At 39.4% G+C, this 13,993-nt stretch overlaps 3 protein-coding genes across 17 annotated transcripts in view; 1 reads left to right on the forward strand and 2 right to left on the reverse strand.

The window, feature by feature from the left end:
• Ndae1 (Na[+]-driven anion exchanger 1) overlaps positions 1-9,221 on the forward strand; it is a 72,801-nt gene extending 63,580 nt beyond the window's left edge. For 11 of the 12 annotated variants that reach the window (XR_004236256.2, XM_031991060.2, XM_076364984.1 and 8 more), the window contains one exon: positions 281-9,221. Coding sequence is in view for 11 of the 12 variants with exons in the window: in XM_031991060.2 (XP_031846920.2) it covers positions 281-358 (78 nt within the window). In the remaining variant the exon portion in view is untranslated. The remainder of the gene's footprint in view (positions 1-280) is intronic. The other variant, XM_076364985.1, reaches the window with a different exon arrangement.
• Positions 6,018-8,562, reverse strand: LOC116433209 (putative gustatory receptor 28a). 2 transcript variants are annotated; one of them, XM_031991050.2, is made up of 4 exons: positions 7,579-8,562; positions 6,862-6,930; positions 6,292-6,381; positions 6,018-6,221 (listed from the first exon to the last, which is right to left on the reverse strand). In XM_031991050.2, exons 1-4 carry the CDS (start codon positions 8,560-8,562, stop codon positions 6,018-6,020), a joined length of 1,347 nt encoding a protein of 448 aa, XP_031846910.2. The 2 variants fall into 2 exon arrangements, with proteins under 2 accessions (XP_031846910.2, XP_076221123.1); XM_076365008.1 differs by having other exon boundaries at positions 6,028-6,381.
• A 1,277-nt stretch (positions 9,222-10,498) lies between the features above and the next one.
• Positions 10,499-13,982, reverse strand: Jasper (JIL-1 anchoring and stabilizing protein). 3 transcript variants are annotated; one of them, XM_031991044.2, is made up of 13 exons: positions 13,589-13,982; positions 13,106-13,176; positions 12,874-13,028; positions 12,638-12,801; positions 12,143-12,347; positions 11,979-12,074; positions 11,804-11,908; positions 11,560-11,620; positions 11,323-11,497; positions 11,188-11,241; positions 11,053-11,118; positions 10,823-10,955; positions 10,499-10,762 (listed from the first exon to the last, which is right to left on the reverse strand). In XM_031991044.2, the coding sequence occupies exons 1-13, from the start codon at positions 13,667-13,669 to the stop codon at positions 10,626-10,628; spliced, it is 1,503 nt and encodes a 500-aa protein (XP_031846904.1). In that variant the 5' UTR covers positions 13,670-13,982; the 3' UTR covers positions 10,499-10,625. The 3 variants fall into 3 exon arrangements, with proteins under 3 accessions (XP_031846904.1, XP_031846903.1, XP_031846902.1); XM_031991043.2 differs by having other exon boundaries at positions 10,499-10,753; positions 11,560-11,908; XM_031991042.2 differs by having other exon boundaries at positions 11,560-11,908.
• Positions 13,983-13,993: the final 11 nt, after the last annotated feature.

The raw sequence follows: 13,993 nt of genomic DNA on the forward strand, positions 1-13,993 counted from the left end.
GAAAATTTTCATCGTGAGTCGGACTCGTGAAAATAGTGCAAGTCGACTCGTGATATTCAAATTTGACCGAAAATTTTCATCGTGAGTCAGACTCGTGAAAATAGTGCAAGGGGTTAACTCGCCATAGTTCCAGCGTTAAGGTGAAGAGCTCAACCCAAACAACTGCTTCGATTTTTGCTATGCACCTTGAACTTGTAATCGTCGCTCGTTCGTACGAATTTGCTCGAGAATCGAAGAATTCAAAGAAAACCACGCTACATATTCGATTGGATAATTCCAGGTAGACTTGATACGATCGAAGGAGAGCATCAGCCCGTTGACTGTGAACGGCACGACGTCGGCCGAGACTTCAGTTTAACGGTCCACGAGATCGGTTCGCGATCGAGAACGATCGAGGAGCTTCCCGATTCGTCACGTAAATCACGGTTCCGCCGAGTTCTCTGATCGCCGCTGGAATCCCAGAAGAGAAGGAGAATTCAAACTGGACGAGGAAAGGAGACACGCCGATCCGCGACAGACAATTGATTTTTTATTTTGTAGCGCATAAAGTCGCGCGGGAAGGCTATCTTATCCCGATCGAGTGTAATTAACGAGTGCCGCTGGCGGATAGCATCGCGACGGATGGGAGGGGAGAGGGAAACATAGAAGAAGAGAGAAAAACAAGTGAAACGCACACCGTTCGAGAATTGAACACGTAGCGTGTCGTAGATCCCGGCGGGTCTCGAGCCTCGCGCCGGCCAGTGTGCGATTACCCGTGTATATCTCTTAATCTGAATCGAGATTAGCTTACGTACCCGTTTTTACCCGTAACCGACATGCCAAAGAAACCCCTTTCAACGACGCGTCGAACCGAGGAATCTCGCGGAGGAAACGAAGGGAGAAGCGAATGGGAAAAGCTGGTCGGTGTGGATGGGGGATGATTAGGTTCTACGGCGGATTGACGCGTTTATCGGGCGAATAGGGTGTAAATTATTGTTATTTTGTTTTCGAGTTCTTGGCTCTAGGTTTGCGAAACGATTTGACACTAGAATTATCGAGCATTTAACCCTTTGCGGACGAATGTCAACGTTTTGCCGAGAACTTTCATATTTCGAATATTGAGTTGCTTTGAAAGATTTGCTTTTGGAAGATTTGAAGATTTGAAGATTTGAAGATTTGAAGATTTCAAAGCTTCAATGTTAGAAGATTTGAAGATTTCAAAGCTTGAATGTTAGAAGATTTGAAAATATGAAAGTTTGAAGCTTTGAAGATTTGAAGATTTGAAGGTGTGAAAGTATGAAAGTTGAAAGTTGAAAGTTGAAAGTTGAAAGTTGAAAGTTTGAAAGTTAAAATTTGAAACTTAAAACGTAAAACTTGAAGAGTGTTCTCTGAAGAATCTTCGTCCGCAAAGACGTGTATTCCAATTGTTTAGTTTTAAGGGAACGAACGTCAATTTCTCTAGGAACGACAGGATGAACTGTACAATAATTTTATTGTTTCTTCGGATTATCTTGAAACACTTTTGCGGACAGTTCCGCTGTCTGAAACGTTCGCTACCAGCGTGACATGTTTGTGACAGGCAAAATTTTATATTTTACATAAAGCAAATGAAATTAATCTTACAGATATTATTATTTAAAGTTATAAGCTACGGCATTATATTTAGGAACTCAATAACTTGTTCCAGTTTCATTTTTTCAACCTCATATTTTACATAAAGCAAATGAAATTAATCTTATAGATATTATTATTTAAAGTTATAAACTATGGCATTATATTTAAGAACTCAATAACTTATTTCACTTTCATTTTTTAAATATTTTGTTTATATGTATTGGATCGAATAAAATACAATTGAGGACGTCCTCGTCGAAATAAACGCTGGTAGCGAACGTACCAACGAGCGATCGCGCGATAAACGTGTTTCTCCGCCTCGATTCGTTTTTATACTCCTACTTGAGGAACAATCGTCCAGAAAAACTCTCGAACACCGGCCAGACCCGACAACGTTGTCACCGTTTTCCCACGCGTACGCTGAAATCCTCGACGACAAGGTTTCCCGCGTTTTTTAATCGAGATCCCGAGCCGAGCGACAAGATGGCCGCAGCTGCAGTCTTTCAGGCGGCAGAATCGAGAAACGGACGACATTCTCGTCTTCGCCGGTTTCCACTCGACGGCCGATCGATCGATCGAGGAAACGGGAAACGAGAAAAGAATATTTTTCAGATCTCACGTTACCTGGTTGTCGCGTATCGAGAACGAACCTCCGAGGCTTCTCAAATCGGTTCGAGGGCAGCGCGATAAATTCGTTGGCGATGCAACGTATGTATTTTCTAAGAAAGTGTTAGAGCAACCGTTCGCTCTGCGACCGTGTCACGTGGACGGGAGATATTTTAGCGAACCTCGTCCGGTGTAATGTTTAAGGACATACTCCTGTGCCGATACCGAGTAGGGAAGTAAGCGAGGGACAAGGCGATCGCTCGCGCGTGTGTGTTTTGTATATACAAGGTAATTCGCTGTACACGCCTACAAACTCGACGGGTTGCGGTGAAATCGCTGACGATGGTTCCTTGACACGTTCGCTACCAGCGTTTATTTCGGTGATTTTTCTTTTAACACGTTTGTCCAAGTTCTTGTTCAAATTAATAGGAGGTTCAGTTGGATTTTTAAAAGGAATTCAATGGAATGAGTACTGAAATATAAATATAGGATGTGCAACATAAAAATATTGAAAATATACACATTACACGTCCTCCATATCCAAGTCTGAACTCGATGAAACTTTATTTATAACTCTTCTTCTAAAACTCACTACTTTCGTTACTTTCAATTGTACTTTTACGCCGTCGAGTGAACATTTTGAGGATAAAAAAATCACTGACGTACAGGACTGGCCTGTAGATTGAGCCTGGGGGTTTCTAACCCCTTGGCCTATGATATATTTCTCAACTCTGGTCGATACGGCTGCTGTCGTTAATAATTTATTGGAAAAAGAGAAAAATTCTATGTTATGCCTATATTTCCTTTTAAGTATAAATAGTTGATTACAGAGGAATAATATTCACTTTGATTTCGAATCAACTGAGTAATATTTGTTGAATCATATTGAAAATCTTCACCACGAGTCTAACCCGTTATTGTAGGTCAAGGGGTTAAAAAATAAGAGCATAGTGCTCTCTACCCTTTTAATTTGAGAATTACTGGTTTACCAAGTACTTTGATATTTGGAATATAAGAAAAGTTTCGAAAAACTTATAAAAATCGCCTGCTAGTTAATTGCAACATTAGTACCAGCATTTACTTCGGTGACGACCTCAGTTGTAATATTCTATTCGACTGAACGGATCAAAACAAAATATTGAAGAAATGAAACTGAAACGAGTCACGAGTTAATTCTCGTCGCGAAAGAACTGAAGCATTCGTATATACAAGTTTAAACATTGCGCGTCGTTATTTCTGTGAATTGCTGACAAAATCTTCTCGTTCTTTATGGGTAGGATGAAACAAATTTTTCGTCGCTCGTTGTTTAAAACTTCCTGTCATCTTCCAATGACATTTCTATTTATTTATCGTATTTATTCGTGCATTAAGATATCATTACATTGAGCAAATAGAAGAAAATACTATTCGGTAAATCTGAACGTCTTTCAAAGATGGCGGCAATATTAATCCTTCGCGCTCGAGGGTGCCATTCGATTCGATCCAAGGAAATTATGAAATTTAAAATTCAATATTAAACTTTTATATACAACGCATGAAACATCGGAATAAAATAGTTCCGTCATTTAATTTATGCAAGGTATTTCTTTATGTCAGTTGTCAAAAGTAACATTGATATTTCATTTGAAAATAATGAATATTCTCGAGCGCAAAGGGTTAATTAATCCCACTCGAAAGTATTTACAAACGCATTCGCAATTGTCCAATCGAACGTTGATTAGAAATTTTACTATATCGAGCGATAGAACTGTTTCGCTTCTATATCTCATATATAATTACACTACATCTTTGACATTGAGTATCAAATTTTATAATTTTCACGTCAAATCGAGTGACGGTCACCGAGTGCAAAGGGTCAGCGATAGTTTCGAATTTTTGTCGGGACGTTCAAGGTGATTTCAATGCAACCCTCGCGAAGACAAGTCCGCGCATACGACACCAGTATTTTTCATAGAAGAACAGCAACAACGGAAACGGTAATGACCCGTTGGAACGCGTGGGCGGGCGTCTTAGGCGGATCATATCGGTGCATAGTCAAGAAGAGATAGGCTTTAAACGGGCTACAATCGCCGCTATAGTATAGTATCGGTTGTGATTAGACTGGAGACGCGGTCGATTGAACGTCGCGCGGTATTCCGACAAAGAATATTATATACATACATAAATATATAATGTATATTTTCCATTTGCATAATTCCGAAAGAAAGAAATCGTTCCGATCTCTGGCCACAATTTTCTACGAGAAATGTTAATGCGAGAACGCGCGCGTCTGTCGAATACCGTTTACCGGGCCTAGCCTTATCGTCAAGATGCATCAGGTGCGCGCGAAGGTTCTTGCCGATTTAACCGGTTTCGCCCCATTTTAACACTAGGTTTACGGGCATTCATTGCACACTTCATTCTATTATTCCTAAAAGAATCGATACTCGCGTAGGAAAAGAAACCGAATTCAGGGGCGTTGGGGATTCGGAGGATGTATTCTAATCTAATCTTTTCGGCTTCGGCTGTTTCGTACATTTCAAAGATAAATAAATCAGGTAAATTCGATTAGGTAAATTAATAAGGTAAATTCAAAGAATCTTCGTCCATAAAGGGTCAAACTCTTTAAATCCTCCACCACGAGTCTAACACGTTGTTCTAAGTCAAAGGGTGAAGAAAAGGAGCTCAAATTCAACAGAAGTATTTTCTATTAACACGTTCCGTGCTGGATTTTTTTGAAACTTTCCCTTCAGGCCGCATGGGGCGTATACGACCCACATTTTTACAGTCAATTAAAATTAAATAACCGCAGTATACATGATATCGAAATACCTATCTTTGACTCTACAATAAATTTCTAAAAAGTTCTCCGTTTTTCAATGAGAATTCATTTTCGGTCTGAACGGAAAATTCAGCGTGTTAACCGACCACATAATTCCCCTCGTTACCGATCACACATTCCCACTTCGACATCGCCACAAAACCGTTCAATCGAAATCGGCGAGGACTTTCGCGCGAACCGATAGCATAGCGTAGCAATCGCAACGGGATACCGTCGAGGATTCGTCGACGACAGAAACGTCTGCCGACAAGCGAGATCGCGGGCGTGCTTGATCGTAATAGTATCGATGTAGCGTACTTGGTACACATGTTTCGTATACTCACGGCGAATAGGAGAAGCTCAATGGCGTAAGATGAAAAGATGTTCGCGTGCTGAACGATCCGGCGGAGATCTCGTCCGAGTATCCGGCGTCGTTTCCGCTCTCGTAACGGGCAACCTCCTTTAAACAAACGATATCGTATGGAAACTCTGTACAGGATGTTTCAAAAACATACGCCACGACCACCGTGTCGATGACATTCGTGTCATCCGTTGTTCTTCAAGGTCAGAACATTGTCGCTTCCTCAGACTTTTCGGAACGCGTGGAACCACGCTGCGATCGTGAGATATTTTGAAACACCCTGTACATAGGAACGTTACCACGCGTTTAACACTAGGTTTACGGAAATTTGACGCGTGTCGAATTTGATAAATATTATTTATGAAGTGTTTACGTCGATTTTGATCGATGACGTGAATATTCATCCTAATCGTCTATCGTAGACTTTAATTTCCAAGATCTGAACGAATATTGAGTTTTCTAGGAATAGCAGAATAAACGACCGTAAACCTAGCGTTAATCGCACCGTACTTACGAGACCACGCGTGTTTGTACATACGAGTGAACGGAGAGAGAGAGAGAGAGAGAGAGAGACAGGTTGCGAGCGAGAAGGTATTTAATCAGTCGCACTCGTGTAATTCGCTGCCGTGCATGCAAATCGATGTACATTAGTCCTATTTAAACGACGCTATTGATAAATTCTGATTCGAAGGACCGTACACCGCTGGTTGTCCATTGATTTCTCACCCTGAGAGACACCCCCGTCGCGAGCGTCTCGTTTTCCAGCGTCGCCTCCGACTCGGTGCAGTTGCAGCTGTTCACCGAGCTGCCCAGCTGAAATTGGAGCAGGATGATCAGGTACGCCGACATCGAGCCCAGCATCTGAAGAGAAATTCCGAACGTTGTTTACCGCGATCGAGACGGATCGCCGATCGATGCCACGCTCGCTCACCGATAGGAACATCGAGTTGTCCAGACTGAAGTACCCGTAAGAGGTGAACTTAATTTTCCGATGGAGCAACTGGAGCGAGAATTGCTTCAGCTGGAAGAAGCGTGTCTGTGTCGGTCTCTGCGCGCGTGTGCGAGAGTCTCGGACAGCCGAGAACGTTTTAAACCTTTGCACTCGAGCGGTGACTGAGAGTCAACACTTGATTTAACCCTTTGCACTCGGAAATTTCTCACTGGAAGTATTTAATGTTTTTCGACAAAGACGATATTCTTTGGAACTCTAAGGGAAATCACAAATACGTTGAGCGACAAAGATAGTTTATTTCCAATATTTCAATTTGAGGCGTTATACAAAGTTCAACGTGAAATATCAGACTTTGTTGTTTTACTGTGGTAAACCAAGTGGTGAGAGTCACCTCCCGAGTGCAAAGGGTTAATATAACAAAACTATAAAGCTGAATATTTAGTACTTTAACTAAACCTTTGCTACGAAAGAATAACTCTATGGGGAAACGGTCAAGATTTTCGTGGCGTTTAACATGTTAAATGATTTTTCGCGTTGGTATCGCTTTACCTCTGACTTCGTTTCCCCGTTGATCGCGCACTTCAGCAACGAGTGCACGAGGATCCCGATTTTCTCCACCTGCAAGGAAAAATATAATGAACTTTCCGCTCGCGGTACACTGGTTCCCAATGCGGAGAGCAATTCGATTTTTAACCCATTGCCGCGAACGACGGCTGTAGTCGTCCATTTTTATAAAGCGTTACAGTCGAATATCTCCGAAAATGTGGTGGACATTCCAAGGTGACGTGAAGGTCAACTTTCTTTTTTTAAATGGAATGATACGTTTTTTCATCCACCATCAAACAGTGCGTTTTAAGACGAATTCAACGATCTATGACTCAAGGTCGTTCAAGGTCACACTTGCAGGGAAATGGAGAAAACGTGTGATCTATATATATATATATTATATCTATATATATCTATATATATCTATATATATATATATATATATATATTTTTTTTTTTAAATGGAATGATAGGTTTTTTCATCCATCAAACAGTGCGTTTTAAGACGAATTCAACTACTTATGACTCAAGGTCGTTCAAGGTCAGGGAAATGGAGAAAACGTGTGATCTATATATATATATATATGATCTATATATATCAAGCTAATGGTTTTTCAGTCTTCCCCCGCGTTATAGGAATTCCCAGAGGCCACCAGGATTTCAGAAACGCTCGAACGGTACACAGCCAAGGAATATTTGTAGCCACTGATACAACCCTACCTCGTTCAGCAGATTGGTGACCTCGACGGTCAGCAGTCCGATAGGATAAATCAGAAACATGATCCAGATGACGGTGTTGACGAACGACAGCAGCTCCAGGGACTCGTGATCGATGATCAACGGCTGCAGCAGATAGTAAAAGTTGTACAGCAACGTATAAAAGAGAAACGGGATGCCGATCAGAATCGGTAGCGAATAAAAGTCCGAGATCTCCTTGGAGACGTCGAACAGGTCGTCGTAAATGTTCCTCAGCTGAAGGAGAGACTGAATGGTGGAGCTGTTGACGAACACGCGTCGAGATCGGCAGAGGTACTTCGCGTAGCTGTCCGCCGCGTGCGAGCTGCTGCAAAGGTTTCGCAGGACGTGGTTCGCGCACACGAAGTTCATCTTCATCAGGCTGATCACCGAGAAATACTGAATGAGCAGCCAGTTCGCCAAGGTCGTGGGGAACACGTCCGTGAACCAGATGAGCGGATTATCCAGGAAAGCCACGTGCTGGGTGACCAGGGTGACGAAGAACAAAACTATGTGGAGAACGTAGACGATCGTCAGAATCCATACGATCCGCTTGTGATCGATCGAGTACCGCAGGAGACGCAGCTTCCCCTCGACGCGGATCAAGCAGTTGCCGATACTCTTGATGGTGGGCTGGTTCACGCAGTAATACAGCAGAATGCCGAGGATCATCAGATATCCGGATATACCTTGGATCTTTTCTATGACCGTCGTCGTCGAGGATTTGTTGGCGTACTCGTAAATGTACAACGCCGGAATACTGAACAGACTCGAGACGAGAATCGCGCAGCAGAGGAGCACGTTGTAAATCGTCCCCAAGGGTCTGGTCGCGAACGACAGTCGCGCGGACTGTTTGCTCTTCGAGTCGCCGCTCCGCAAAGAGGCTGTCGCGAGACCGAGCACTTTGAACAGCAGCCAGAACAGCAGGAACATCGAGTAAACGGAAGGCGAGCACACTTTGCGTGTCATCCTCGTAGAGAAACGAACGCCGAGGACATTCGTCTTCGCGACGCGACGGGAATCGCTGTTTCAACGGAACGAGCGTTCGCTAATGGAATTAATTTGCTCTGGATTCGCGATTGGCGCCTCGGCGGACACTGATGGCGCAGAGATCTGACAACTCCGAGGAATTCGCGAGTGTTGTTCTATTAGAATGAAATATTAAATAGCGAACTGTGCAATTACACTGCACGCCACGGTAGCTGTTGCGCTGATAATGTTCATCTATAATTGTATACGTTCCATCGCAGATGGAGTCGATTCGTAGATTCTAATGAAGCTTAATTAGTCGGTCGGGAATGTTGTATTGATATAAAAGCGAGAGCAGATATTGTAAGAGTGTCGACTCGAGAATTCTATCGAATAAAACGGGGAGCGAAAATAGAAATAAATTAAGAGGAGAAACCGTGGCGGAACTTGAGAAATCTGTTGTCAATTTTTTATTCAAAATATTATATACCTTTGACATTTGAAATAAACATTTTGCTTTTTAATAATCAAGATATCAATTACTTAACATACGTGTTTATCCATTTAGTTCTGGACGAACACCTAATAGACCTTATTGTAATTATTTAAAATGATAAACAACTAAAATTATAGGAGGGGGGGGGGGGGGGGGGGAAGAACTCACTAACAAAAAATATTCGTTTGGTATTATCGTTTTCAATGCACTTCAAAGGCACTCGTTCAAACCGTCGTGAAAATAAATAAACAGCAGCGTAACAACCAAACCCAACAAGAATAAGCGGTTATTTTTGTTATTCGACAAGGACAGATACACTAATTTCTTTTATTTACAATATCACCTTTACAGTGTATGTTCGTTTTTTTTTTCTTTTTTTTGGGATTTTTCTTCGACAGACCGTTATAAAAAGTACATTTATATCGTAAACGTTAGTGATAATTAATTAAAATGTAATCCTCTTAAAGAAACACACTTAACAAGATCAAATAACCATCGTTCTTAAAAGTTATTAAAATATCTCAATCGAAATAAACGTTAGACACATTTTATTTTTAACTCGTATCAAAGTGTAGGTTACAAGTTACATCGATGTAATTGATTTTTCAACGATAAGCTATGTTAGTTTGAAGAAGTTTTTTTTTTCATTCTGACGACAGAATGATACTTACCCATTTTAAGTTAGACAGTAGTGTTACGAAAATTGTTTCATGATATTCTTTAGCTGGAGTACAATAGAGATTATTGTATATTCCAGGAGTGTAGTAGTATTAATAAACACGTTCAACGGTTTGAAAGATAGTCGATCAGTCTACAACAGTATTTATTTATGTTCTTCTTTTTTTTTTTGTCGCTCTGTAAGTAGCCATCCCACTTATGCCTTTAAAGTGCGATGAAAACGCTTACAACCGAAAGAACGGAACATAAACTTCAACGCGTGATATTAAACCTCCACTTTTAAAGTAACCGAATTATGTTGACATTTGTGCCCACCTCGCATCTTGAATCATTGAGTATAGATAATTATTGTAATTTTCAATTTTGTGTTCAATATATACATTAATGTCTATTCTATTTAAGTAAATAAGCTTTTCGAGACATTAGACAACGATACCTATATTGTCATTGTAAATACATGTTATCCCATTTTTTTTTCCACTTTTCTTTTTTGGTGTTGTCCCAAAATTCAAAAGGAATTGCAATTATAAAGAAACTGTGTTGTTTAATAGTAGAAATAATTATGATATCTATTCTATATATACTACGTGCATTATGATTAACCAATGTTCGTAACATTATTGAAATAGTGAAAGCTGTTCATTAGTGTCACGGGGCTTCACAGTTACAGATATTGCAAGGGGGATGTGTTATGAATAAGAGAAAATTTACTAGAAGATCCATTAAATAAAGTATAGTGTCAAAATTTATCCAAAGGTGATATCCAAGTGTTAAAAACCGAACTCATTTTTTTTTCCAGCTTTAAGACACTCGTGTCATATAGTACTACATTAGTACAAAAGAAAGTAAGCATGATTTTTCACATCGTCAGATACAAAAGATCACTATGTTACTTGGCCTCTGAATCTTTTGGAGTCTCGCTCCTGGTAGGCACTTCTAATTTTGCTTCGACTGGCGCATCTGTATCTGGTTGACTACCACTTTCGTCTGCAGGTGAGTCCTCTGATATGGCTGCATCTGTAACTTCTATTTCTACATTCTCAGAATTCTGAGTATTCTTGGCTAAATGATTCATTTTATATTCACCTGAACAAGCGGGATCGGACATTAAAGAAAATACTTTTTCTTCAGGCATGTCCTTCGTCAGCTCTTTAAAATGGACCACTTGATCCGAAAACGATTGCCAAAATGATTGACCCTCGGGGATAGTAAACATGGCCTGCACATTGTTCACAGAAACGGAAAACATGATATACTGGCCCAGTTTAATGGAAACAGTGCGCACGTTAGATGCGCAGACCCTTAACCATAATTACCTTAAATTTATTATATATGTGTTCAGCCTTTTGTCTGATTTGCTCTGCCTTTTGTTTGAACGTAGCCTACAAACACAATACCAAATGTCACATGAAAAAATAAGTTAATATGAATTCTAAAAAATAATAAACTACCTCTTCTTCTTCATTTAATGTCCAATCACCTAAATTGCCAATGTACCGCCGCAACTAAAATATGGTCACAATTTAAAATAAATTTTATTATTAACCAACTAAATCTAATAGTAACAGAATCTGATTTTATCATACTCTTTTAACCGTTTCCACAATATGCGGATGTTTTTTCAACATTAGAGGATCGATTGGAAGCGATAACATATCATCCATCGCTTGTAAACACTTATCTGGATTTGCTCGATCTAATCCGAGATTAGATTTTATTTGAGCATCCAACTGTAGAAGTTGCGCCTCTATACGCAGCCATCTATAATAGATATTCAGGATCAAAAATTTTTCATTTTTAACTATCTAATTTCTTGCTACTACCTCAACTTATTAGTTTTTCGATGGAGTGCTCCATCCTTCGCTACCAGCCGCTTTTCTTCATCTGGAACGTGTACGTTAAAATCTAAACAATCTTTCACTTGCTCCGGCAAAATTTCGCCACTCTCTAACTGTGCTTTCAATTTCATAGCATTTCTAGCGGTGGACCATTCCCACTGTGTACGAGCTTTTTCACTTTCAAAAGACTTTGGTTTATCCATGTCTAACTTAATGCCTACATATTCACCAGCGAATGTTAATGCCAGCAGAAATCGTCCTGGTGTGTCACTGGATGTAGTGTTGGACACTACAGTACCTTCCAATATTTGTGCTTCGCCAGCATTATTCTTTTCTGCGAAGTACACCACATTTAACTCCGTATAAGTTTATTTAAAATATACAGGTTATTTTCCAGTACTTACTTTCTAAAGTAGCCCTTTTCTTATGCATTACACCAGGTGACGTTTGCTGATCGTTCGAATCTTCAATTTTGACTTTAGTACGGCCCCTTCCATGTTCTGAAATACACCGAATATTTACTGGAAAAAGTTCCAATAAGAAATTCAATTCATAAGGTAATATGTACCGCTCTTTTCCGTAGCATCTGTTTCTTCTGAACTTGAAAAATCAGCAAACCGTTTGGGTTTAATCTTCCTACCACTACGACTTACAACTTCTTTAGGTGATTCTTCCCCTTGTGAATCCAAAGCAGAATCTTGCCTTGTTGCATCACTTGTAGATGCTGATAAGGATTTTGCTTTCCCACGTCTCTTTTTTATCTCGGGTGTGTCCTAAATGAATTAACATTTTTTAATTTGATATACCAAAACATAGCAAATCATTTTTGTACTGAAAGCATTATATAACTGTAAGGAATAATCGCACAAACTATTCAACCTCAACGAATGTTTGTCGGCAATTCCTAAATTTCTATTGGAGTGCTCGGTTCAACAGTTGTTGTCTTAAACAATGTTGACCGTGATGAGCTAGGACTCCAAACTAAATCTTATATATTTATATCTGTATTTATATCTAAATGCTTATAGATGTAAGAAAGAGTATACAGATGCAAGCTTATTACAGGATTAGTAGCACTCAGCATGGTTTTCCTTTTCATGGATTTCTTTTTCTCTTCTTCGTCAATAACCAACGATCCTGATTCCATATCACTGTCCATTGCACTGACTGTTGGTAAATCCATTGCATTTTCCCTGTCCTTTCCAGCATCTTCCCCAAGAGCAGGCTCTTTGTTTATATACAAAAAATAAATAAGTATTTTTGTCATATCTTAATAAATTAGAAAAATATTATTTTTACCTTTAAGGTCACTAAGTCCCGATTTGCTTCTGTCATTTTTAAGCTCTTGCTCTAATTGTAATAACCCTTCATGAAAAAATTTCCTCCTAATAGGTTTCGCAAATTTTGCTTTATTTTCGATGTACGTATACAACTCTTCCACCTTACATACAGCACTAGAACAAAACAAAAGTTTGGTTGCCCTATGTCTGTTCCACGTTCCTCACGAAGGACTGAATGAACGAATACTTACGTTTCTCCTGTACCATAAAAGTAAACACTATACTTTGAATTTTTTGAATTAGGATCAATAACTTTTTCCACCTAGAAACATATTTATAAATTGTACACTGTAACACAATTTTCTATCACAAAAATGTTTCATAGTATTTTTAGAGCATCCATGTATTTATATGTTATAAACTTAAATAAGACTGGATCTAATTAATTTAATCGTTCCCCACATACACACAACTATTTCCATAAGGACGTAATTTAGTTTAATGTAGAAGGCATTACTCGTATCATAAAATATAAGCGTCAATATTTATTTTGTGTAAACACCATCTTAGAATAAATTAACACCGACATCATGCTATGTAGGAACGATGCTACTTAAGAAGAAATATATGTTCCACTGTACATCTAATCCGAAAATCATCATTAACACTTGAAAGGTTAACTGTTACCTATCCTGTCTAACTAACAAAAAAATAATATTCTCAATTGCTCTTACTTTAGCTGGCCACGGTGGATAACCTCGAACTTTCGCAAACACCTTATCGCCAGCGAAAAATTTCTTATGAAGCTTCACCATGTCGACGACAAGTTTTCTGAATTATAAAGTCAAACGACAAATGCTACCTCTTTGTCAATTATGCACAACGAATGGTATGAACACTTAATTTGTAAGAAACATCGAACAAAACATCGCGAAAGCCGCCATTTGCACGATATAACATCGAAAACACGCAGAATAAGACGCTGCGCGCCAATTCATAAGTCTCTAGTTACAAATCCTCACAAACTTAAACTACGTAGTATTAGAAACATTTATATTCGATTAGTTATAAACACTGTTATATATCACATGCTGATAGATTATTTTGCGTTAAAGAAAGATCTTATTTCGTCTCATAAA

Source organism: Nomia melanderi, chromosome 2, assembly GCF_051020985.1.
Source record: "Nomia melanderi isolate GNS246 chromosome 2, iyNomMela1, whole genome shotgun sequence".
Taxonomy (NCBI): domain Eukaryota; kingdom Metazoa; phylum Arthropoda; class Insecta; order Hymenoptera; family Halictidae; genus Nomia; species Nomia melanderi.